The sequence below is a fragment of the Scyliorhinus canicula genome, chromosome 7 (assembly GCF_902713615.1).
Source record: "Scyliorhinus canicula chromosome 7, sScyCan1.1, whole genome shotgun sequence".
In the NCBI taxonomy this organism is placed as follows: Eukaryota; Metazoa; Chordata; class Chondrichthyes; order Carcharhiniformes; family Scyliorhinidae; genus Scyliorhinus; species Scyliorhinus canicula.
Genome location: NC_052152.1, coordinates 134204056 through 134231398, shown reverse-complemented (window position 1 = coordinate 134231398; position 27343 = coordinate 134204056). Strand labels below are relative to the sequence as shown.

The 27343-nt window shown below is 43.5% G+C and overlaps 1 protein-coding gene across 3 annotated transcripts in view; it reads right to left on the bottom strand.

The window, feature by feature from the left end:
• gnas (GNAS complex locus) overlaps nt 1-27343 on the bottom strand; it is a 408925-nt gene that overhangs the window by 202826 nt on the left and 178756 nt on the right. For all 3 annotated transcript variants that reach the window (XM_038802970.1, XM_038802971.1, XM_038802972.1), the window contains exons 2-4: nt 27247-27319; nt 25532-25586; nt 24494-24613 (exon numbers count right to left, since the gene is read on the bottom strand). In XM_038802970.1, coding sequence (XP_038658898.1) covers nt 24494-24613; nt 25532-25586; nt 27247-27319 — 248 coding nt within the window. The remainder of the gene's footprint in view (nt 1-24493; nt 24614-25531; nt 25587-27246; nt 27320-27343) is intronic.

The following is a 27343-nucleotide window of genomic DNA, read 5'->3' as shown; positions in this document are numbered from 1 at the left end:
TTTATACTGTACTAGAGTCGCACACTACACTACAGTAATAATTTGGATCCTAAATCTTTTAACAGTTATTACCATATACTTTGCAAAGCAGTCTTAAGTGCTGTACATTACACAAAGTGCATCTGAGTATCAACACTGTTGTGTCAATCCTCTTTTTTTCCCCCCAATGGAAAAAGACCCACTTGTTGACAGTTGCAAGTTGTTTAGCATGAAGCAACATATAAAAGTGTGTAAATTTTTTTGTAACTCACATCCCAAATCGATATTTACAGTATTCCCTATAAAGCAATGCCTTTAATACTGGTATTTTAAAATATGACCAGTCCCAACCACTTCAATTTCACAACCATTTAAGTCTCTAAAATGTCAAGTTAGTTCATTTTATATAATCTCAAACTAGTTATTTAAAACAAAGTTGCTAATTTGAATGGCATTTTGCCACCAAGGTAGTGTGTTATAATTCAGTCTTACAGCCATCATGTTTCTTGAGCAATCTATAACAGTCCCAGCGAAGCATTGCAATGTAAAAGAGGCTCCTCCTGTTCAATACATACTAGGAAAATAAATTCACCATAATCCCAGATGACCATAGGCTGATTTTCCCTTTGACAGGGAGAGATGATTGGTGCTGATTTTACAGCCAACTGAGCTAAACCAGTCCTCATTACATTTACAACATATTAAATACCATCATCACCAGTTCTGAAATTAGACAATCAACTCTTCCTGTATTATCATACTCTTTTTTTTTGAAAGAGACAAAGAATAAATTAACTACTTATACACAGCTAACTGTAAAAATAGAAAACTATTTTCAGTCAGGCCACTTTTTCAAAGGAGTCCCAACTCAAAAATTGGTAGAAGACTTTTTTTCAAAATGAAAAGAATCAACACTCTCCATAACCTTTTACGCTAGATCTCAAAACAAAATCAGATGTCTTTTTTTTGGTAAATGTTTTATTGAGGTATTTTTGGTTTTACAACAACAACAAAATAAACAATGTACATTAATCTATAAACATAGTGCAAAAGCTGTCTCCCTCCCTTACAGGTCCCACCTTTATTAACCCTCTACTCTTAAGCTAAACTAAACCCCCCCCCCCCAACGCCTTCTGCTGACGATTCATTTTCCGCAAAGAAGTCAACAAATGGTTGCCACCTCCGGGCGAACTCGAACATTGACCCTCTCAAGGCGAACTTGATTTTCTCCAAACAGAGAAAGCTAGCCATGTCCGATAGCCAGGTCTCCGACTTCGGGGGCTTTGAGACCCTTCATGCTAATAGTATCCATCTCCGGGCTACCAGGGAAGCAAAGGCCAGAACGTCTGCCTCTTTCTCCCCCTGGATTCCCAGATCTTCAGACACCCCGAAAATCGCCACCTCTGGACTCAGTGCCACCCTTGTTTTCAATACTTTGGACATGACATCCGCAAACCCCTGCCAAAATCCCCTAAGCTTCAGACATGTCCAGAACATGTGGACATTGTTCGCTGGCCCTCCTGCTTACTTTGCACACCTGTCTTCCACCCCAAAGAATCTGCTCATCCGGGCCACTGTCATGTGAGCCCGATGAATGAGCGTGAATTGTTTCAGGCTGAGCCTGGCACATGTTGCGGACGCCTTGACTCTACTCAACTCGCCCGCCCATAGACCATCCTCTATCACTCAGCTCCTCCTCCCACTTGCGCTTCAGCTCCTCGGTCTGCGTCTCCTCTGACCCCATAAGTTCCTGTCTTTACTAACCTGCAGTTCAACCCAGTGCAGAGCATGGTCTGAGATTGTGATCGCCGAGTACCCCGTGTCCACCAACCCCGTCAGTAAAGCCGTGTTCAGAATAAAGAAAATCGATCTGGGAGTACACTTTATGCACGTGTGAGTAGGAGAACTCCTTCACCCTCGGCTGGCCAAATCTCCATAGGACCACCCCCCATCTGCTCCATGGACCCTTTTAGATCCTTTGCCATTGCTGGCTCCCTGAAAATCGGATATCTTAATGGCTACCACATAACCCCAGTAGTAGCTGCAGTGAGAGTACTGAACAAGCAAGAGATCCCCCAAGACTTAACAAGCATGGCATTGGATTTTTCTTTCAATTCTCTAACTGAATTTACCAACAAACAACCTGCAGTGATTCTGCCTAGGTAAACCAAGCTGGGAGAAACTTCTCATTCATTCTAATTTGTTCATATTGTGACAATTAGCTTTTGTCAAGTAGTGCATGGGTTGGGAGGGGGATTCCTTTTTTTTTTTAATTTCCTGACCCAGCTGTTTTGCTGACTGTCTGAGGCTGCTGGTGGTGCAGTGGTGTATTGGCATTTGCCAATATGGTCTGAGTTTTAGTATATGACATTGCAGCCAAAATTGCACATAACTTCACAATCAAAACTTACATTTTTCCCTAATCCTTCAACACAGTAAGGCTCAACAGATTTGATTTTAATCACCATTTTATCATACCCCAATTAGGAAATTTATCACTTTTAATTATGGCAGATAAGTGCCCTTTTAGTTTGAGAGACTGTATCTGGACATGTGGATAACATCTACACAGATCATTCAAAATTATTTAATCAAATCAACTTACATAAATACAACACCTTTAATTTAGAAAGAAACCCCCTTCACAGAAGCATAATCAGACAAAACTGCAGAGATCACATATGAGATATCAGATGGGGGCAACCAAAAGCAAAGTCAAAGAGGTAGTTTTAAAGAGGTACATTCATAAAAGAAGAGGGGTCTGGTGAGGCGAGGGATTTAAGGAGGACATTTCAGATGTGGGGGCTAGAAACAACTACAGTACTTATATTAAAACAAACGGTTTTAAATCTCCCAAGACTGCACAATTCACACAGCAGAGAAAATGTTAACCAAAAACAAGCACCAAAAAATTTTTTCCACTATAAAACCAGACTTGTGTCTCTAACTCAACGCAATGTGCAATTTTGGCTGCAATGTCATATACTAAAACTCAGACCGTATTGGCAAATGCGTGATTGTAAATGAAAGGTGAAACATCTTGCTCAGCAATATGGTGAAATAAAACAAAATGGGTCAGATTTGTTTGGATCCAACTCAATCTCCCTGTAATCTGTGCATGACTAATACAATTTTATTTTCTATTTTCAAACCATTGAAAAAAAAAATGGATTATATCATAAACACCTAAATAATACTAAAAAAGTACCAATAGCAACAACTCTCTACTACAGTGCAATGATCCAAGGAGTGGCAATTTACCTTAAATGTGGCAATGTGTTCAGTTTTTCATTTTGACCACAATAATCTTAATTTACAGTATCATATCGATGGTCAGCCTTAAGCACATTTAACCATTGAAAAGGTTTGGGTGTGACTGTTAAAAATAATTTGAAGTTTACGAATCATATGACCTAGGCGGTACAGCAGGCAGAAAATGTTTTATGATTGCTGAATGCATCCTTTTTGAGTTGGAATTTGTGTGTTTATGTTAAATGCAATAAGCAGCTGGTACGCCCACACCTGCAGTATGCATCCACAGTTTGGAATCCACACTTCCAGAGAGATATACAGCTTATACAGACTGCAAATATGTGTTACCAGGAAAATGGAAGACATGAGGAGCATTTAATGACTCTTAGATCACAGTCTGTAGGGAAGAGAAGATTGATTGTTGATTTACTTGGAGGTTTATAAATTGATACATGAGCTTACTCCTCTAAGTCTGAAAAATAATTCACTTTCAATTACAGTATTTTGCTGATCAAGCTACAGAAACTTGGTTCACATCTTGATATTTGTTTTTATTTTTCCCCACATAGAATTGTTGATACTTGGAATGCTTTGCCTGATTTTGTCGTGAATGCTGAAAAGTGACTTTAAGAAGACTTGTTAGAAACAGTGTGATCTCAATATATGTATTTTTTGATATTGAAGTTCTGTTTTTAATATTGGGCATACGTGCTTTGCACTGTATGGCAATAAAAGTAAATAAAAGAGTCAAACTGCAAAAACTTTCCCTGCAAACAGACAAAGAGTCAACAAAATCATTTACATACAGCAACACACCCAAGCACAGTATTATGTAGAAGATTTCCTATATCCAGCAGATTGATTTCCGAATAAATCTTTAAAATAAAATACAAAGACAAACTAAATCATAATACTTCAGGCTCCTCATGTCTGCATGCGTTTCATCCCCACAACCCAAAAGATGTGCTGGTTGGGTGGATTACGCCACGCTACATCACCCCTTAATTGGGAAAAAAAAATTGGGTACTCTAAATTTAAAAAGAAAATAATTCTTCAGGCTGCATATCAAATAACAGACCTGAAACTATCAGATAAGGAAACGGCATCAAAATATATTAAATGTGCAGTTAAAGGTATTATACGAATTCAACTTCTTGTTGTAAAGACAAAATATAAGAGAAAATAAGCAGCCAAAGATTGAGATATAGTGCATTCTTTGCTGTAGTCATAGTGGATTACAGCATCAAAGCAGAATATATGCCGCACAAGCAGTAATTGCCAGTTATGCTGCTGGCCGCATCTCAATAATCAATTCATTTTCAAGTTAGCAAAAGCAGTGGCTGCTCTCTCATAACATTAAGCAAACTCCATACTGGGCTCAAAGATCCAGGTGGTCAAGAGGACAAAGGCACTAGCTTAAAAAACACCATACAGTTTCCTTGCCAAATAGGAAGATTATCTGGGACATAGTACTTGGTTTTCTGTCAGAAGTATTCGGCCTTCACAGAAAGCAAGTCTAAAATGAGCAGAATTAACTGCCATGACGTGAACTTCAGTCTACAAGGAATAGTTGCTACTATTTTATGTACCAGAAAAAACAACAGGATGGTAGTCTGCTGGACAGCTAAGCACAAAGCATTCAGTTAGAAGTTGTTCTGTTTCTCTCTAATTAATCGTAATCCAACTGTGTAGTTATTCAAATTTAAAATAAAAGATAGCAAGACACAAAATACTAACATTTTCGTGAATTTGACAGGATTTACATTCAGTCACTATCCTTTGGTTTTCTGCATCACATCAACTGTCCATCATCAACCAACCCTTCCACTCTTGGTAACAACGCTTTCAAAATTACAAGATACTCTGTTGGGGATCTTCTGCTTCCCCCTGTCTTGCACGGTTTATTCCTGAGAGGTTCCATTCATTGCAAAGGCGATATGAATCTGCTCTGAAAATGGGCACTCTTTTACTCAGTTCATTCTCAAAATGATCAGTCATAATTATAGCAAAACAAAAATGAGCCTTATCATAAATATCTTAAACTACTATACAGCAATGAAGATGGTTTCACAATATTTAGATGCCATTTTTTCTAATTAAAATAAACAAAATGGACTGTTCTAATCAGTGCAGGCACCAAGGATCATAGAAAGAGGCAAAGAATAAAACCATTTCTTTTAAATCTGTTAAAACATTCTTCCAGTGTCTGCATGGGTCTCACCCCCCACAACCCAAAGATGTGCAGGGTAGGTGGATTGGCCACGGTAAATTGCCCCTTAGTTGGAAACAAAAAGAACTGGATACTCCGAGTTTAACTAAAAAATCTGTTAAATTCAGCGATTTATGCCAATGAAATATCAACGGCAGAATTATTTCACCACAGGCCAAATTGTTGCCTTTGTGGTCACAATGCTCAATCTCTGCCAATCAGCTCTATGTTCAATTGGTATTGAACAATACAGACCTGACATACTAGTTTTCAAAGCACAAAATGTCCTCCCCAATGTTTTCTGAATCATCACACCAATACCAAACACTTTGAAAGGTAATGACAAGGTCTTTCAATAGAATCTGGTAGCCCAAACCCCCATCTCGCTCTTCTGTCTTTTCCTGCACTCTCCCACGCAGAATGGTACTCAATTTATAACATTAAGTACTAACAACACAGAAACAGGCCTTTCAGCCCATCTGCTCCATGCCTGTGTTTACACGCTGCATGATTTTTTTTTATTTATTTACTTTATTTTTCCTTCTTGTACCCACCTCCAAAACATTCAAGACATCATTTGGGTGCCTGGATCCCAAGAATAAACACACAAATCTTGAAAATCATTTTGAAATGTTAACATCCTTTGTATTTCTTAAAATGCACTGTTTTACAACTACATACAAAGTTTCAAATAGTATTAGATCTGAATTTGCAATGATTTCTCCAAATTATTTTTCTATTCATTCATAGGATGCGAGCATTTGTTAGCAAGGCCTAAAAAGTTGTTGTTTATTCATAATTATCCTCAAGATGGTGTTGGTGAACCACCTTCTTGAACCCTTGCAGTTGAGTGGCGTAGGTACACCCACTGTGATGGTGGTCAAAATGGGTGTCGATCATCCATTGGTCCTGGATGATGTCCCGTTGTAGGACTGGAACTCATCCAGGAAAGTCCATCACACTCCTGACCTCTGCCTGATGTAGATGGTGGACAGGAGGGACACAGGTTGTGAGTTACTCGGCACCAAATTCCCTGAACTACTCTTTTTATTTATTCAGTCATGGTTTTTTAGCATCATTGGCAAAGCCAGCATTTGATGCTTTGAAAGGATGGTGGTGAGCTATCTTTGCCAACCACTACAGTCAACTATCTGGTGTAGACACCCGATGCTGTTAGAAAGTGAATTTGAGGATTCTAATCCAGTGGCAGTGAAGGAATGGCGATATAATTCCCAGTCAGGTTGGATGATGTGCAGCTTAGTTGGAAACTTACGAGTGATGTTGCTCCCATGAATCTTGTAGCCACAATATTTATATGACTGGTCCAGTCCAGTTTCTGGTCAATTATAACTTCCAGGATGTTGGTGGAAAATTTGGTGATGGTAAAACTGTTGAACTTCAAGCGGAGATAGTCGGATTCTGTCTTGCTGGAAATGGCCATTGCCTGACATTAGTGTGACGCAAATGTTACGAACCAATTATCAGCCCAACTCTCATGTCCAGGCCTTCATGCATGCAAGGATGGACTGCTGCAGTATCTGAAGTGTCATAAATGGGGCCGAACACGATACAATCAGTGAACATCTCCAATTCTGACTCTATGATGGCAAGAAGGTTACTGATGAAGCAGAAGTTGGTTGAGACCAGGAAAGTAACGTAAAGGGCTCCTACAGCAGTGTCCAAGGGTTGCAATGATTGACCTCCAACAACCTCAACCATCTTCCTTTCCGATTGAGTTTGCCCCTCATTTTTACTGACTTCCAATTTTGTCAGGGCTCCTAGATACCATACTCATTAAAATGCTGCCTTAATGGCAATGGCAGTCACTCTCAACTCACCTCAGGATTTCATCTCATTTTTTCATGTTTAAACCAAGGCTGAAATGAGCTCTGGAGCCAAGTGGTCCTGACAGAACCCAAACTGAGCATCAGCGAACAAGCTGCTGTTGACAAGTTCCACCTGATAGCATGGTAAATGACACCTTCCTTCCATCACTTTGCTGATGATCGAATGTAGACTGATGGGGCAGTATTTGGCCAGGTTGGATGTGTCCTGCTTTTTGTGGACAGGACATAACTGGTCATTTTTCCACACTGCCAGGTAGATGCCAGTATTGCAGTTGCACTTGAAAACCTTGGTGAGAGACCCATAGCTCTGGAGCATTTGTCATCAGTACCAGAGTCAAGTTTTCGGAGGGCCCATAGCCTTTACTATAGCAGCTGTTGTTCATATCATGCAGAGTGTATTAAATTAGCTGAAGATTGGCATTTGTAATGATGAGGACCTCAAGAGGCTAAGATACATCATCGACTCAGCACTTCTGGCTGAAGATGTTTGTGAATGTTCTGTCTTTTTTCCACTGATGTGCTGACTCCACAATCATTGAGGATGATGACCACAGTCCAAAGATGTGCAGGTTAGGTGAATTGGTCATGCTAAATTGCCCTTAGGTGTCCAAAAAGGTTGGGTGGTGTTACGGGGCTATGGGGATAGGGTGGAGGGTGTTCTTTCCAACGGCTGGCGCAGATTCGATGGGCCAAATGGTCTCCCTCTGCACTGTAAATTCTATGATGAGAATGTTTGTTTTTATTTTTGTTTGGTGTCATTATTTCCTCCAGTTGTTATTCCACAATCCCACCATTCCCAAGCTTCTTTACTTGCCTCAGGAGCAGTATAAACTACAAACATTTCCACAGACACTAATAACATTTATCCATTAGTCTAGAGTCACCTTCTGGCAAATTGACTAACCCTTAATTCACTGCCCAAGAGACTGGCAAACTCAGTCTCTCTGGAGTTCTTGCTTGTGTCATCTTAATTACAAATGGAGATTTAGATTCAGATCCCAAACTTCAATATTACAGCATTTTTAAGCAGAAACTCAATAGTTTCAAATTCAAATACCAGAAAACAAGTCCAATACACATTAGTATCAGCATACATTGCTAAACCTTTTCGCAGGATCCAGCCATTTTGCTCATGTCATGCAATCCTCTAACGTATAGATATTAAAATGTGCCAAATTATAAAATATCAGTGAACAAAGTGGAATTTACAAAATTCACCAATATTGTTAATGAATGCACAAAATAAACTGGTATAGAATTTTAAATATGTAATAGCTCTCATTAAATTAAAATTTTATTGCCAACGCCTCCACTGTGAACAAGAACGAAGGCAAAGTATCCAAGCAACTGGTTATATAGCCGCTTCAATGGTTTCCATATTTAGTGACCTCGAGAACCGAATTGGATCGGTCTTAGGTGATTCCCCACCCAGATTTCAGATGGATTACAGGCCGTGTCACATAGTAAACAATACTAACACAAACAAATACAATTATTTAATGCTACTTGTGGATGGGTACCAAAAACAATTAGAAGAGGATGTGTGAGGATATATCACAATTAGTTGCGATTCCAGACCCCAGCAGTGGCGAGGATACTTTACTGAAACTCCAATATTTTATTTCATAAAACTGTGCGGAAAGAATATTTCACTCCAGGAGTGGGATATTGGGATTTGGTATTTTAAAACAAAAAACTTTATTAACACAATATTAAACTCTTTAACAACACACCCACAAATAGCTTGTGATTAACCATTAAACAATAAAATTACTATCTCTATTGCCAACTAAACAACAAGAAAGTAAAAACATATAGCTCTCAATCTATCCCACATCCCAATGGCACAGATTAATACTCGCTTTCCAGAACAGATTTGGCTCCTGTTAGAACCCCTGAAGACTCTGGCTTGATGTCTTCAAAAAGCTTGTTTCAGCTCTCCTCTCATCATAGAATCTCTACAATGCAGAAGGCCATGCGGTCTGCACCAACCCTCTGAAAGAGCACCCTACCTAGGCCCAAACCCCATCCTATCCCCGTAACTCAGTAACCGCACCTAACCTTTTTGACACAATGGGGCAATTTACCATGGCCAATCCACCTAACCTGCACATCTTTGGACTGTGGGAGGAAAAACCGCACCTAACCTTTTTGACACTAGGGGGCAATTTAGCATGGCCAATCCACCTAACCTGCACATCTTTGGACTGTGGGAGGAAACCGGAGCACCCGGAGGAAACCCACAAAGACATATGGAGAATGTACAAACTCCACACAGACACTGACCAAGGCTGGAATTTAACCAGAGTCCCTGGCGCTTCGAGGCAGTGGTGCTAACCACTGTGCCACCAGCATCCTCAGACAAGTATGTGCTGCTTTAAATACTATTACTCCTTTTTTTTAAACTATCCTACTGTGAGAGCAAAATAACATACTTGTGGTCCAAAGGGTTAGCTAGGACGCAACTCAAAAGTTCTCTGAAAGCAGCACCCAACAAGTCCATCATCTCCCCAAGTCGAAAAAACATTAACCTCCCAGGCTGAAAAAAGCATCAACTCCCCAGGGACACCCCCCACCCAAACTACAGGCTGTCCATTCTGGTCAATTTCATCTCTGGCACATAAAAGCTTTCTGGTCTTGCAAAAGATTATTTTTAAAACATGGCCACTGCAGTCAAACACACTAACCCAGGCTTCAACCCTCAAATTGCCAAATGTCCATAATCTAATATATCTAAAGTCCTGTATTCATTACATGATATATAGTATGTATCAAGAATGAAACACCAAAGACGTGGGACTGCTGTCGGAGGAGGGGATCTGTGAGAGGCTTCGGAGGTGTATGCAAAATTACTTGCAGGTGGATGACATGGGGGAGGTCTCAGCGGCGACCCTGTGGGAGGCGCTAAAGGCAGTAGTGCGGGGGGAGCTGATTTCAATTGGGGCCCACAGAGCCAAGGCAGACAGGGCAGAGATGGATAGATTGGTCAGGGAAATGGGTCGGATAAATGAATAGCACGCGGAGTCCCCGGGGGAGATTTTACTCAGGGAGAGGCAGAGACTACAGGCGGAACTGGGGGCACTATCCACGAGTAGGGCCGTGGAACAGCTTAGGAAGGCGAGGGGCGTGGTGTACGAGCATGGGAAAAAGGCTAGCAGACTGTTAGCGCAGCAACTCAGGAAGAGGGAGGCGGCCAGGGAAATAAATAGAGTGATGGATGGGGAGGGGCGCAAAGTGGAGGACCCGGCAGGATGGAATAAGGTATTCCGGGACTTCTATCGCAAGCTTTATACTTCGGAGCCGCCAGAAGAACCGGAGGAGATGAAAAGGTTTCTGGACGGGTTAACATTCCCAACAGTAGGTGGGGGGCGAGTGGATGAGCTGGGGGCCCCGATTAGAGTGGAGGTGGTATTGGGGGGCCTAAAGGCCATGCAGTCGGGGAAAGCCCCGGGGCCGGATGGATACCCAGTAGAGTTCTATAGGAAGTTTTCTGAGCTAGTGGGCCCGGTCTTGGCGAGGGTTTTCAATGAGGCAAGGGACAGAGGGACCCTGTCGCCGACAATGTCGCAAGCCACTATATCACTGATATTGAAGCGGGGTAAAGATCCGGAGGCGTGCGGGTCCTACAGGCCAATCTCCCTGATTAATGTTGACGCCAAGCTCCTGGCAAAGGTACTGGCGGTTAGAATGGAGGACTGCGTACCGGAGGTGATTGGGGAGGACCAAACGGGGTTCGTGAAAGGTAGGCAGCTGGCGGCCAACCGGAGAAGATTACTTAATGTGATAATGATGCCCCCGGCGGGCAGGGAGGTGGAGGTAGTGGTGGCGATGGACGCCGAGAAGGCCTTTGATCGGATGGAGTGGGACTATCTATGGGAGGTGCTCGGATGGTTTGGGTTCGAGGAGGTACTGGTGAATTGGATCAAATTATTATATCAGGCCCCAAAGGCCAGCATCAGGACTGACAGAGAAGTGTCGGAGTACTTTAGGCTGTACCGAGGGACCAGACAGGGCTGCCCGCTCTCCCCGCTGCTGTTTGCGCTGGCCATAGAGCCGCTGGCGATTGCGCTGAGAACGCAGAGGGATGGAAGCGGATGGTGAGGGGCGGGGTAGAACATAGGGTCTCTCTTTACGCAGACGACCTGCTCCTGTACGTGTTGGGCCCAGTGGCCGGGATGGGAAGTATACTGGGAATGTTGAGGAAGTTCGGCCAGTTTTCAGGATACAAATTAAATACGCCCAAGAGTGAAACGTTTGTGGTACAGGCAAGGGGCTAGGAGAACAGATTGAGGGCTACCGTTTAGGCTGGTTGAGGAAAATTTCCGGTATTTGGGAATCCAGGTGGCACGAGACTGGGGCAGGCTGCACAAGTTACATTTGGCCAGGGTGGTGGAGCAAATGAAGGGAGAGTTTCGGAGATGGGATGCACTCCCGCTGTTGCTGGCAGGGAGGGTGCAGACTGTAAAGATGACAATCCTCCCTAGATTTCTGTTTGTTGTTCAGTGCCTCCCGATCTTTGTCCCACAGTCCTTCTTCAAAAGAGTTAACAGGATGATCATGAGCTTTGTCTGGATGGGAAAATCCCCGCGGGTGAAGGCGGCGATGCTGGAGGAGAGGGAAGGCTGGCTTTGCCGAGTCTGATTAATTATTACTGGGCGGCCAACATCGCTATGATAAGGAAGTGGATGGTGGGTACGGGGTCTATCTGGGAGCAGGTGGAGGCGGCTTCGTGCAGGGGCTCCAGCTTGGCAGGCCTGGTCACGGATTCTCTACTGCTGCCGCTGGCCAGGTACTCGACCAGCCCGGTAGTGGTGGCGACCCTGCGGATATGGGGCCAGAGGAGGAGGCATGTAGGGGAGACGGGGGCGTCGGTTTGGGAGCCAATCTGTGACAACCATCAGTTTGCCCCCGGGAGTATGGATGGGGGGTTTCGAGCATGGCAGCGGGCGGGGGTGGGAAGGGTGGGCGATATGTTCCTGGAAGGGAGCTTTGCGAGTTTGAGGAGCTTGGAGGAGAAATTTGGGCTGGTAAGGGGAAATGATTTTAGGTACCTACAGTTGCGGGACTTTGTTCGTAGACATGTCCCATCTTTCCCACGCCTCCCGCCAATGGGGATCCAAGACAGAATAGTCTCTAGGGGGGGAAGAAGGGGAGGGTAGAGTCTCTGATATTTATAAGGTGCTCATGAGGGAGGAAGGGTCCCAGACGGAGGAACTGAAACTTAAATGGGAGGAGGAGCTAGGCAGGGAAATGGAGGACGGGCTGTGGGCAGAGGCCCGAGTAGGGTAAATTCGACCGCGACATGTGCCAGGCTCGGGCTGATTCAATTTAAGGTCGCTCACGGGGCCCACATGACGGTGGCTCGGATGAGCAAATTCTTTGGGATAGAGGACAAATGCGCTAGGTGCACGGGAGGACCAGCGAACCACGTTCACATGTTTTGGGCATGCCCTAAGCTTAGGGGGTACTGGGAGGGATTTGCGGGTGTCATGTCCCTGGTGCTAAAAACAAGGGTGGCGATGGGTCCAAGGGTGGGAATTTTTGGGGTTTCGTAAGACCCAGGAGTCCAGGGGGAGAAAGAGGCCGATGTTTTGGCCTTTGCTTCCCTGATAGCCCGGCGACGAATACTATTGGCGTGGAGGGACTCAAAGCCCCCGAAGACTGAGTTGTGGCTTGCGGACATGTCGAGTTTCCTGGGCATGGAAAAAATTAAGTTTCGCCTTGAGGGGATCTGTACAGGGGTTCGCCTGGAGGTGGCAACCATTTATTGACTTCTTTGCGGGAGAGCGAGCGTCAGCAGGAGGGGGGGGGGGGGGGGGGGGGGGGGTGTAAAGTAGAGTACAGTAGGAGGGATAAAATGGTGGGGAGTACCGGTGGGAGAGGAGCGGGCTTGTGCAGTATGTTACGATTGAAGTTGAATGTTTGCACATTTTTGCCTTTTTTGCTTTCTTTCTGTTGATGTCTGTAACTGTTTACAAAGCCAAAAACTACCTCAATAAAATTGTTAATTAAAAAAAAGAATGAAATACCAAAAGGTCCTAACATTTGTATATCCTTCCCACCCCCCAAAAAAACCCTCATCTTCCCAATTGACAAATCTTTTGCTCACAATATGCTAAATTGGAAAGTGGATGGTTGCATCAATCAGCTAAATTTAAAATTCGCAAAGTACCTATTTATTATAAAGTTTGTAAATGCACAATTTGGATCAAGTGAGAAATTGATCTATACTTGTGTCACTATTATATTCTACAAACTCGACGTCAATATAGCCAAAATGTATATATTTCGCCAGATTTATATGGACTTACACTACAAGTGACAAATATACAATTCCAACATGTAACTGACATTAGCTGTCCAGTTCCACAGTGACACATTCCATCAAAATTCACACAAACTATTCAAAAATTCAGCAACTGTTTATTTAAAGGAGGGGAAAATAAACCATTTTTGCAAAACAAGTCTTTAAGTTAATCACTATTATGTCAAAGTTTTCACATTTTACCTTTTAAAAGATGTTTTTAGGTACATTAATGTTTTATGATATATCACATGACTGACTATCTGCAATTCCATTGTGTCGGGCAGCACGGTGGCACAGTGGTTAGCACCGCTTCCTCACAGCACCAGGGTCCCGAGTTCGACTCCAGCCTTGGGGGACGGTGTGTGTGTGGAGTTTGCACTTTCTCTCTGTAGTATGTGATGTGACCAGACATCAGATAAGATTGCCCAAATTGATTACATATAGAAACTTTAGAACTTATAGAGAAGATGTAATTTTTTTCTGCACCTATCAGAGCTCCAGAAGCAAAATAATTGTAGATGACAAATAGCAGCAGCCCAGCAAAGATCCGCCATATCTACCTTCTCTGCCAGCAACAGGATCCTCTGCTCAGGTTACAATAGGATTGCTAGTTTGCTACACTCATTGTACCAAACATGATTGGATGCCAATCACTGAGTGACAAAAGAGCTCAAAAAAGTATTAACGGTCAGAAAACTGTATGGACAAATTACTCGAGGAAAATGTTTGGCAGAGAACTTTTCGCTGTAAAAGATCTTCCTCAATTTTGCACAATTTCACCATGACAACAAATTATGGGCAAATACAATGGAAAAAACAGATGTGTACACGATCACAGCTAATGCGCTAAAAACAGTACCATACACAAAACTCTCCACTTCCAAAACACCAAGTGCAAATTATAATTTGATATTTCAACAATTTCACTTTCACATATGAAAATGTATCCATATTACTACCAATCAACAAGGTCTACTGAGTAATCAATAATCACGACACAAAATTAAACTGGACGTGAAAACCAAGCAAGAAGACCTCAACAAATCCCTTACACACAATTCAAGGCATAAAAAGTGAAGCTTAACAACTATTTCAAACTGAAAATTAGTTTCTGGTACAACTAAACTGCCTATACTGAAATGCATTCCATTCTCACTAGCTTTAAAAAAAAAAGCATTAGAGCACATTTGTGTTGATTTTGCACGCACAAATATCCATCCTCCAGTGACATGGAGGTTGAATACGGAGAGTAAATTCTGGCAGTAACTGAGGTTTGAAGTAGGCACTTCTAACAGATATACATTTGTACTCCTGAAATAATTACAAACTCTTCAAAGTCATGAAGTAAAATGTGCCATTATCTTGACCATCACCCAATAAGTGGATACATAGTTTAAAGTTTCCCATCTCATTTTACAAAACAAACTGAAAAGAGTTTAAACTCCAATAGCCCAGTTAATTAAGCAGCTTCTAATTTCCAAAAAGGCATTCAATAAGATCCACAGAAAAGGTTATGGCACAAGATAAAAGCTCACAGTGTTGGGGGTGATATATTAGCATGGACTAGGGCAGCATGGTGGCACAGTAGTTAGCCCTTACGTCGCTCAGGACCTGGCTTCGAAACTCGGCCCTGGGTCAGTGTGTGTGGAGTTTGTATATTCTCCCCGTGTCTGTGTGGATTTCACCCCCACAACCTAAAGATGTGCAAGGTAGGTGGATTAGCCAGGCTAAATTGCCCCTTAATTGGGAAAAAAAATTGGGTACTCTTAAATTTATTTTTTTTAAATATTAGCATGGATTGAGAATTAATTGGCTAACGAGAGTCAGGATAAATGGGCCATATTCACTGTAACGGGTGGAGAGCCACAGGGATCAATGCTGGGGCTTCAACTGTTTATGATCTATATTAAGAACATAGGGACAAGAGCAGACCATTCAGCCCATCGAGCCTGTCCCACCATTTGAAGCGAATATGGCTGCTCTCTGGCCTAATTCCATATACGTGCCTTTGGCCCATATCCCTAATTATCTTTTTTTTTGTAAAATATTTTATTAATGCATTTGTGATTTTATAACAGTAACAGTAAACCATATACAAACAACTTTAAACATAGTGCAAAGACCCTCTACCTCCCTCACAGGTCCGACCTTCCGAGAATTTTCTCGAAAGAAGTCGACAAACAGCTGCCACCTACGGACCAACCCTAGCATTGACCCTCTCAGGGCGAACTTGATTTTCTCAAGACTGAGGAAGCCAGCCATGTCATTGACCCAGGTCTCTGATTTCAGGGGCTTCGAATCCCTCCAAGCCAACAGTATCCGTCTCCGGGCTACTAAGGAGGCAAAGGCGAGACGTTGGCCTCTCCCGCCCCTTGGACTCCCGGGTCCTCTGAAAATGAACACCTCTGGACTCAGTGCCACCCTTATTTTTAACACCCCCATGAGTCTTTATAGATATCGGAACCCTTCCCCTCTCCCACCCATGTTCTAGAAATTACCCTATCTTGTATCCCCCACGGCGGTAGGAGCGGGAAGGTTGGAACCTGCCTTCGCAAGAAGTCCTGTATTTGCAGATACCTAAACCCATTCCCTCCTGTCAACCCAAACTTCTCCTCTAACTCCCTCAAACCGGGGAAGCTCCCATCTATTTTTTTTTAGATAAATTTAGAGCATCCAATTATCTTTTTTCCAATTAAGGGGCAATTTAGCATGGCCAATCCACCTAACCTGGACACATGCCGCCCTGGAAGCTCCCATCCATAAACAAATCTCCCATCCTCCCAATCCCTGCTTTCCACCATCCCCAAAACCCTCCATCTCGTCTCCCTGGGGCAAACCGATGGCTGCTACAGATTGGAGCACAAACCGATGCTGCCTCCGCTCTCACATGTTTCTTCCACTGCCCCCAGACTCTCAAGGCCGCCACTACCACCGGGTTTGTGGAGTACCGGGCCCGCGAGAACGGCAGGTGTCGTGATCAATGCCCCTGACTGAACAAGTGCCCTTACAAGATGCTGCCTCTACTCGCTCCCACACCGAACCTTCCCCCGCTACCCACTTCCTAATCATGGCTCCATTTGCCACCCAGTAATAGTTGCTAAGGGGCTTGTTTAGCACAGGGCTAAATCGCTGGCTTTGAAAGCAGACCAGGGCAAGCCAGCAGCATGGTTCAATTCCCGTACCAGCCTCCCCAAACAGGTGCCGGAATGTGGCGACTAGGGGCTCTTCACAGTAAATTCATTTGAAGCCTACTTGTGACAATAATCGATTTTTATTTCATTTTTTTTCCATTTAAAGTTCGGCAGCGCCCTCCCCCCCGGCCACGCTCCAGCATCACCTTCTTCACTCGCGGGTTTTACCCGCCCAAACAAAACCAGAGATCACCTTATTTACCCGCTTGAAAAAGGTCTTTGGGATAAAGATGGGGAGGCACTGAAAGAACAAACTGGAATCTCAGGAGGACCGTCATTTTCACTGTCTGCATCCTCCCCGCCAGTGATAACTGGAGCATATCCCACCTTCGAAAGTCCTCTTTCACTTGTTCCACCAACCGGGTCAAGTTTAGTTTATGTAACAGCCCCCAGTCACATACTACCTGCATCCCTAAATAACAGAAGCTACCTCCTACCACTCTGAACGGCAGCTCTCCTAGCCTCCTCTACTGCCCCCTTGCCTTGACCTTGCCAGGTCGGAAACATACAGGAGCAGGTCGTCGGTGTATAGCGAGACCCTGTTTTCCACCCCACCTCAGACCAACCCCTGGAAGCTCTTAACGCCATAGCCAGTGGCTCAATGGCCAGAGTGAACAGCAACAGAGAGAGGGGGCATCCCTGCCTAGTCCCCCATGCAGTCTAAAATAGCCCGACGTCAGCAGGTTCGTTCGAACATTCTCCTCTGGTGCCTAGTACAACAGCCTGACCCAGTCGGTGAAACTCCGTCACGAGTGGGAGCCACCAAATGTCCGACCTATTCTCTCATGGCCACCACAGGAAGTCATCCCTTAATATCTTTGCTGAACAAAAGATTTTTTTTTTTTTAATGTTCCAATTAAAAGGACAATTTAGTGTGGCTAATCCACCTACCCTGCACATCTTTGGGTTATGGGAGCGAGACCCAGGCAGACATGGAGAGAATGTGCAAACTCCACACGGACAATGACCCGGGGCCGGGATCAAACCCAGATCCTCTGTGCCGTGAGGCAGCTAACCACTGCACCGCCAGGCCGCCCCAGCTCAGATGTAAAATTAACTGTTCTAGCTTCAACTGCTGCTTGCGGGAGTGTTCCAAACCTCAACTACCCTTTGAGGTAGTAGAGTACTTTCAGAGCGAAGAAGTGTTTCCTAACATCGCTCCTGAACAGTCTAACCCTCTTTTTTTAGACCATGCCCCTAGTTTTAGAAGATCCAACCAGTGGAAATAGTTATCTTTATCTACCCTGTCTTTCCTGGTTAACATCTTAAATACTTTGATCAGATTTCCCCCCTTAATCTTCTAAATTCTAGCGAAAACAAGCCTAATCTGTGTAATCTGTCCTCGTAATTTAACCCCTGTAGTCCAGGCATAATTTTAGTAAACCTATATTGCACTCACTCCCCAAGGCCGAAATATCCTACGGTGTTGATGACTTGGGTGAAGAGAGCAATTAGCGACTGACTATATCATCTGCAAATTTGGCGACAATACAAAGATAGGTAGAAAAGCAAATAAGAACAGAAAATGCTGGTAAAACACAGCTGTTGCGAGAGAAGCAGTTAATATTTTGGTCGGTAGGAAAGCAAGTTGTGAGGAGGATACAAAGAGTCTGCAATGGGATACTCTGCATTGGTCAAGTGATAGTGGGCAAAGATTTGGCAGATAGGAGTATAATGTGGAAAAATGTTCGGTTTTGCACTTTGGCAGGAAGAACAGAAAAGCAGCAAATTATTTCAATGAAGTGGTACATGCTGTGGTACAGACAGATCTGGGTGTCCTTGTACAGAATCACAAAAATGTTAGCACATAAGTACAAGTAATTAGGAAAGAAAATGGAATGTTGGCCTTTAATGGAAGGGGCTGGAGTATCAAAGTAGGAATGCTGTGTAGTGTTATGGTCCCCTTACTGAAAAAAGGATACATTTGCATTCTAAGGAGTTCAGAAAAAGTTCACTAAGCTTATTCCTGGGGTGGCCAGGTTGTCTTGTGAGGAAAGGCTGAATAGGTTGAGGCTACACTCAAGAGTTTAGAAAAATGAGTGGTCATCTCATTGAAACATTCAATCCTGAGGGGGCTCCTGAGGTGCTGAGAGGATGTTGGGGGATTATAGAACTGTAGGTCATAGTTTAAAAATAAAGGGTCTCCTATTTAAGACAGAGATGAGGAGGAATTTAACCTGAGTTTTGTTAGCTTTCGAATTCTCTTCCACAGAGAGCAGTGGAGACTGGATCATTGAATATATTAACGGCTGAATTAGTCAGATTTTTGCTCAATATGGGAGTTAAGGGTTACTTGGGGACAGGTAGAAAAGTGGAGTTACGGCCGCAATTAGATCAGCTATGATCCTATTGAATGGCAAAGCTGGCTCAATGGGCCAAATGCCCATTCCTTTTGTTATGATCTACAAAAGCACAAGTCTCCATTCCTGCCATAAAATCAACAATTAACATTCAATGGCATTATGGTTGCTGAATTCCCCCACTATCAGCATCCTAAGGGTCATCAAAAACTGAACTGGAGTAGCCAAATAAATATTGTGGCTCCAAGAACAGCTCTGAGGCAGAGAATCCTGTGGCAAATAACTCACCTCCTGACTCCCCAAACTCTGTCCACCATCGAACAGCTCGGAGGCAGGGAATCCTGTGGCAAATAACTCACCTCTTGACTCCCCAAACTCTGTCCACCATCTACAAGGCATATGTCAGGAGTCTGACGGAATACTTCCCTATTTGCCTGGATGTGTGCATCTCCAGCAACACTCAAGAAGCTTGACATCATCCAGGACAAAGCAGCTCACTTGATTGGCATTGCATAACTCCCTCCACCAGGAGCACACAGTTGCAACAGTGCATACTTTCTACAAGATGCATGCAGCAACACACCAAGGATCCTCGGAGAGCACCTTCCAAACGCATGACCAGTACCTTCTACAAGGACATGGGCAGCAAACACATGGGAACACCACCATCTCGAAGTTCCACTCCAAGCAATCCACCATTCTGACTTGGAAATATATTGTTGTTCCTTCACTGTCACTGGGTCGAAGTCCTGGAACTCCCTCCCTAATAACACTGTGGATGTGCCTACATCATGTGAACTGTAGCAGTTCAAGGAGGTAGCTCACCACAAACTTCTCATGGACGATAAATGCTGGCCGAGCCAGCGACGATCACATCCTGTAAATGAACAAAAAAACATCTATTCTTCCACAAACAATCGCTCACTCAGCCACTGACAGAGTAGCAATGTGTACACCATCTACAAGATGCACTGCAGGAATTCACCAAGGTTCCTTAGGCAGTACCTTCCAAACCCACAACCACTGCCATCTGCAAGGACAAGAACAGCAGTTACCTGGGATCATCACCACTGGGGTTTCCTCCAAGTCACTCACCATCCTGACTTGGAAATATATCACCGTTCTTTCACTATTATTGGGTCAAAATCCTGACATTCCCTCCATAATGACTCTGTGGATACACCTCAGAAACTACAGTGGTTCAACAAGGTAGCTCACTACCACCACTGCCTCCTGAAGGGCAATTAGGAATGGGTAATAAATGCTGGCCCAGCCCTCAATGTCCTATGAATGAATAATAAAAATCAACTTAGCACCCAAAAAACGGCTTCTGCCAAAAAGCTCCAAGCAAATTCTGGTTTGAACCTTCAGCCTTTAGTGTAATGCTGAAAGAAATACAAATAAAGCTGGCAAATGTCATGTGAATGCTTAATTTTTTTAATATATTCATTTTAAGAAAGGTACACGAGAGAATAGAACTGAAATACTCATTTTGGAAGCAACTTCACGTTATTTGTTCAGCCCAATTTAGCGTGGCCAATCCACATCTTTGGGTTGTGAGGGTGAGACCCACGCAGACACAGGGAGAATGAGATTGTGTCCACTCCAGCCAGGACCAAACCCGGGTCCTTAGCATTGTGAGGCAGCCCATATTTAAAGAGTAACATAGTCATGCAATCTCAGATAGATAATCATGCATGAAGATAATGTCAGGTTGCAGACAAGAAAACACAATAGAGCTGCATAATGCCGAGATGAGCAAGTTCATCTCTCAGGACATTAAGTGCAGAAATTAATTTCCCACTTTTCCATGTATCAGTGGATAAGTGAGTCTAGGCAAACAGATTTTATTCTTAAAAACTGGCTTCAGTTTATTTCCCTCTAAATGCCACCTGATTAAGTTTTGTCGGTTCTGATGCAGTCACAAAAATGCACACATACTAGTCGACCTGTTAGACAACGTGAGTATGAGACAACAAACATCTTAGCATTAAGCTTTTACAATTTTAGCTTCGTATTCATAAAACATGTAGGAAAGCTCTCCAGGAGTTTACAATTCCTATTATGTTACAGTGCACTAAAGTTAAAGTCACTCACATGCCCAATATTTTACCAACAGCATCATTAAAAATCATTCTTCAGAAATAGGAATTCTAAATTTAACATTGTTTTTTTAAAATATTTTTATTCTCCTTTTTCACAATTTTTCTCCCGAATTTACACCCAACAACAATCAATAACCAACAACAAATATCTCAAACCCCATAACAGTAACAACGATCCCATCCTCCCACCATGCACACACATCAGCCCGCATGTTAACATAAACAAATGACAAAGAAAAGGAAAAAAAAGGAATCAGGGATTACCCATAGCCATCTTCAACATACACAGCCCCCCTCCCCCTCGCACCCCACCCACCCTCCTCCCCCCCTCGCACCCACCCCCCAACTAATGTTCGATGTTATCCAGTTCTTGAAAGTGCATAATAAATAGTGCCCATGACTTGTAGAACCCCTCCGAGCTTCCCCTCAGTTCGAACTTAACCTTCTCAAGGGTCAAGTATTCCAACAGGTCCCCTCGCCACGCCAGGGCACAGGGTGGAGAGGCCGCTCTCCATCCCAGCAGGATCCGCCTTCGGGCGATCAACGTGGCGAAGGCTATGATATCTGCCTCCGCACCCGTTTCCAACCCCGGCTGATCCGACACCCCGAATATGGCCTCCCGGGGACCCGGGTCCAGCTTCACATCCACCACCTTTGGAAATCACCCTAAACACCTCCTTCCAGTACTCCAAGCTTTGGACAGGACCAAAACATATGAACGTTATTAGTGCCCCCCCCCCGCAACATTCACACACATCTTCTACCCCTTCAAAGAATCGGCTCATCCTTGCCCTCGTGAGACGTGCCCTGTACACCACCTTCAGCTGTATCAGCCCCAACCTTAAATGATTCCTCCTTTTAGCTCAAAAACTCCAGATAGCCTTTACAACGATGCATTCATTTCCCCTAACTAATTTAATCAAGATAGAGGAGCACGGTCAGACTAGCATGGGGAGCAACCACACCCAAACAAAGCTCTCAATCCAGAAAAGCAAACGGAGATTCTTTTTTTTTAAATAAACATTTTATTGAGGTATTTTTGGTATTATAATAACAACAAAATAAACAATGTACATGAAACGATAAACACAGTGCAAAAGCCGTCTCCCTCCATCACAGGTCCCACCTTTACTAACCCACTACTCTAAGCTAAAGTAACCCCCCCCCCTTCTGCTGACGATTAATTTTCCACAAAGAAGTCGATGAGCGGTTGCCACCTCATGGCGAACCCTAACATTGACCCTCTCAAGGCGAACTTGATTTTCTCCAAACAGAGAAAGCTAGCCATGTCCGATAGTCAGGTCTCCGACTTCGGGGGCTTTGAGACCCTTCATGCTAATAGTATCCATCTCCGGGCTACCAGGGAAGCAAAGGCCAGAACGTCTGCCTCTTTCTCCTCCTGGATTCCCGGGTCTTCAGACACCCCGAAAATCGCCACCTCTGGACTCAGTGCCACCCTTGTTTTTAACACCGTGGACATGACATCTGCAAACCCCTGCCAAAATCCCCTAAGCTTCGGACATGTCCAGAACATGTGGACATGGTTCGCTGGTCCTCCCGCACATTTTGCACACCTGTCTTCCACCCCAAAGAATCTGCCCATCGGGCCACTGTCATGTGAGCCTGATGAACGACCTTGAATTGTATCAGGCTGACCCTGGCACATGTTGCGGACGCGTTGACTCTACTCAACGTGTCCGTCCATAGACCATTCTATATATCTCCTCCCAGCTCCTCCTCCTCATCGGTCTGCATCTCCTCTGACCCCATAAGTTCCTTGTAAATGTCAGAGACGCTCCCTTCTCCTACCCACACTCTGGAAACTACCCTCCCCTGAAGTCCCACACCTGCAGATATCTGAATTTGTTTCCCCTCACCAACCCAAACTTCTCCAGCGCCCTCAAACTCGGAGAGCTCCCCTCTATAAACATATCCCCAATCCTCTCAATCCTTGCACTCCGCCATATCCGGAACCCCCCCATCCATACTTTCCGAGGCAAACCGGTGATTATTACAAATTGGAGACCAGACCGATGCTCCCTCTGCTGCCACATGTCTCCTCCATTGCCCCCAGACTCTCAGGGCCGTCACCACCACAGGGCTGGTGGAGTACTGAGCCAGCAGGAACGGCAGAGACGCAGTTACCAACGCCCCCAGACTGGTGCCCTGCATGAAGCTGCCTCCATACGCTCCCATGCCGACCCCTCCCCCACCACCCACTTCCTGGTCATGGCTATATTCGCCGCCCAGTAATAGTGACTAAAATTTGGCAGCGCCAGCCCGCCCTCTCCCCGACTCTGCTCAAGCATTACCTTCCTTACTCGCAAAGTCTTGCCCGCCCAAACAAAGCCAGTGATCACTTTGTTGACCCGTTTAAAAAAGGACCGCAGAATAAAGACGGGGAGACACTGAACTGGAATCTCGGGAGGACCATCATCTTCACCGTCTGCACCCTCCCAGCCAGTGACAACGGAAGCGCGTCCCACCTCCGAACATCGTCCTTCATTTGGTCTACTAGTCGGGCCAGATTTAATTTATCCAGCCGGTCCCATTCCGACGTCACTTGAATGCCTAGGTACCTTAAGCTTCCCCCTACTAATCTAAACGGCAGCTCCCCCAATTGCCTCTCATGTCCCCTCGTCTGGACCGCAAACATCTCACTTTTCCCCATATTTCGCTTATACACCAAAAACCGGCCAAATTCCCCTCGAATCCTCATGATTTCTTCCATTCCCTCTATTGGATCCGATACATACAGAAGCAGGTCATCTGCATTAAAACGAGACTCTGTGCTCCACCCTCCACCCGAACCAGACCCTTCCAGCCCCTTGAGGCTCTCAGAGCAATTGCCATCGGCTCTATAGCTAGCGCGAACAACAGTGGGGAGGGCGCATCCCGCTCTCTTTTTTGGTGCAGTCTAAAATAATCCGATGTTGTCCAAATTTGTCTGTACGCTTGCCACAGGAGCCTGATACAGCAACCTGACCCAGTCAATAAAGCCCCGCCAAAATCCAAACCGTCCCAGTACCTCCCACAGATAATCCCATTCTACCCGATCAAAAGCCTTTTCTGCATCCATTGTGATCACTACCTCCACCTCCCTACCTTCCGTGAGCATTATGATCATATTTAACAATTACATTGGCCACCAACTGCCTACTCTTAACAAACCCTGTCTGGTCCTCCCCAACAAACCCCATCTGGTCCTCCCCAAGCAAAATGAAACTTTACCAAAGTCCTAACACTCAGGCAGTTAACTACAGATCATTAAAATGCAAAAATAAATCTTGATTAGCCACTTACCTGTGTAAATTCGAAGTTTTTCTGATTTGCTGAGTTTAGAATATACTCCAATCGAAACTGGTTCTCAGGATTGGCTAATGGGACTGGCGGTACCAACGTATTCATTGCGCCCACTATCGTCTACAACAAAAATAAGAACAATTTGATGGTCAAAGATTTATATTATTGTATCCTTCCCTGCTCCTCCTAACTGCCTTCCAGCCATTCTGGGTTTCCCATCATACCCTAACCTGTTCTTTAGCCTCACCAGTGATAGTTACGTATTCACGAATGACTCAGGAACAATCAGCTGGCTATTCAACAATGAGAGTCATAACAGCCATTGCTGATTGTCTCATTCCAAAGAATGAATTCCAAAGAATACCACATTCATATTTTCCAAATGGGTCATGGATAGTGATCACAAGCAGGAAACTGGATTATTTTTTCCTTCATTCCTTCGCTCATGAGCACCAAGTCCAAATGTAATACAACCTTCTGGCAACACCAACACAAATTGGCATTAGCCAATTTAGCATAGACTGATGATACAAATTTGGGACATGCCCACAATTTGTTCAGGAATAATAATGAACTCTGAAGTTCTAAAGACAGTGGGAGAGAGCACACCAATTTCAGCAGCATGGCAATCACGTGACTGTTGAAGAGTCACAAAATTCTAGGACTTCTTGCTCTACAATCTAATATCCATCATTCAACAAATGAGCAAAGCTTCAATAGTTATTACTGACAGGGTAGAGGAGGCAGAGAGTGAGTCACTCAAACCAATTCTTATTTGATCGGCTGTAATAGTGGAAAACATTACATCATTGCAGGCTTTATATATTCTGATGACCCTGATTTCTAAAGTCAAAATTCAAAACTATTAAACACAAACAACCAGATACGTTTTTTTATGGTAACAGTTGGATTTAATTTTTTCACATTAGTATACTTTATTACCTAAATTATGGGAAACAAATGTAAACAATTTCATCTTATACCAAACTATTTTGTGCAAAATGTAATGCTACACATGCATAACCAAGAAGTGCTTACCTCTATAGCTTCTTTAATATTATTTTTAATATCTTGAATTTTCCGTTTTTTCTCACTAATGAAGAGAAATATTGAATTATTCTTCTTTTAAAAACTCAAAACTGCTGTAGCAGTTACAATTGATTGTAGGCTTTAGCCATTCTTAAGCAGTTTCTACTTTTTTGCAAACATCTGCAAACATTTTAAAAATAAGGATAAAGAAAAACACAACCAAGCCATTAATCTGCAGAGAAAGACTAAGAATTTCCACTTCACATCCATATTAAAGTTGCAGTATAACCATACAGTTACAGTCTCACAGTATTTCAATCACTGGTTTGACTATGTAATTCAATGTGGTGTCAAACTGAGTTTAATTAAGTGCCATGGGGATTTGTACTCTGTAAATGTGTAAAATTAAACCACTGGGAGCAGGCATCTGTGCATAAGTATCACACGTGCACATACCGCTTTCCTGAGCAGAAAACTCAAATATCAGCCAAAGCTATCTGCTAGAATCAACGCAACAGCAACTAATCTGTGACAATAGCTGCAGTCCAAATACAAACGGTAACACAAGTATGTTGCTGTTAAGAGTACATTTCTCGCTGTTTCACCTACTTCTTTTTCCAGAAAAATTTACCTTCTTTTCCTAAGAGAACAGCCCAGGTTTCAAAGGAACCTCACTGAAAGTGATCAGGACCAGTAAAAATAAAAAGCATGTCAACTGGAAGGTGACAATTCTCAATATGAGCAGAAAGGAATCAACGGAGCAGTGGCAAGTTCATAAGTTATAATCAAGCAAAATTAGCGTAAACCTTCAAATTGAAGAGCTAATATTTAAATAGCTCTTTTAATGTAAAATATTCCAAGCTGCTTAACAGAAGCATTCCAAAACAAAATTTGACACCAAGTCGCATTAGAAGACATTAGAAGAGACCAGTCAACAGTTTGCCAAAGAGATCATTTTAAGGAACGCAACTCCTGCATGGAGGTCCACTTAAATCACTACAATTCCATCATCCTCTGCAGAAACGGTTCTGGAAAGTGGGAAGGAAACAAGAGTTTTTCAAATGTATTGGACCCTTGGCTGCCAATTCTTTAGACCACTGGACTACTAAAATTTATCCTTGGCCAGCCTGGTTTTTGGAGGAACCAGAATCTTTATATCCACTAAGCTTTCAATTTTGAATGCAGCCATCATAGCAAAAAAATACTTTTCACGTCTGTAGCCCTTGCTGAGGTATATTACATCCACATATATGTTTTAAAACTTATTTTACAAAAGAAAGACACACACACACACACAGTGCAACTCACTATCCAATTAACTGCAATCTGGGGAGAGCATTTTATTGTGTAAAACTACCTGCCTCCATTGCCACCTTTTAGAAATGAATTCAAACTGTCATTTCTATGCAAGCTGCCACTGCATAAAGTAGAAGGGTTCCAGCAGGCAAGCTTAAATGTAGAATAGATAATCGTAGTTTACAAAGAGAGGGGCGTGCAAAATGTAACACATTTATGTCAAAAATGAATACATTTAAATACGTTGTAATACAGGCAGCCATATTGGAGGGAAAAAATGGGCGAGGGGGGGTGCTGAAGCAGAGAAACCAGAACCAACAGGAAAAAAATGAATAAAAATACACAATAAAGGCTCAGCCACAACCGATACGAAATAAGGAAACTGCGCTGGCTTCACAGGAAACCTGAAAAACAATATAGCCACTTACTCGGCATGAAATCCATTGACGTGTAAAATTCGCATCTGCTTGACGATAGTGCTTTTACCGGATTCACCAGCTCCTGCAATGAAGAAATGCGATTTTG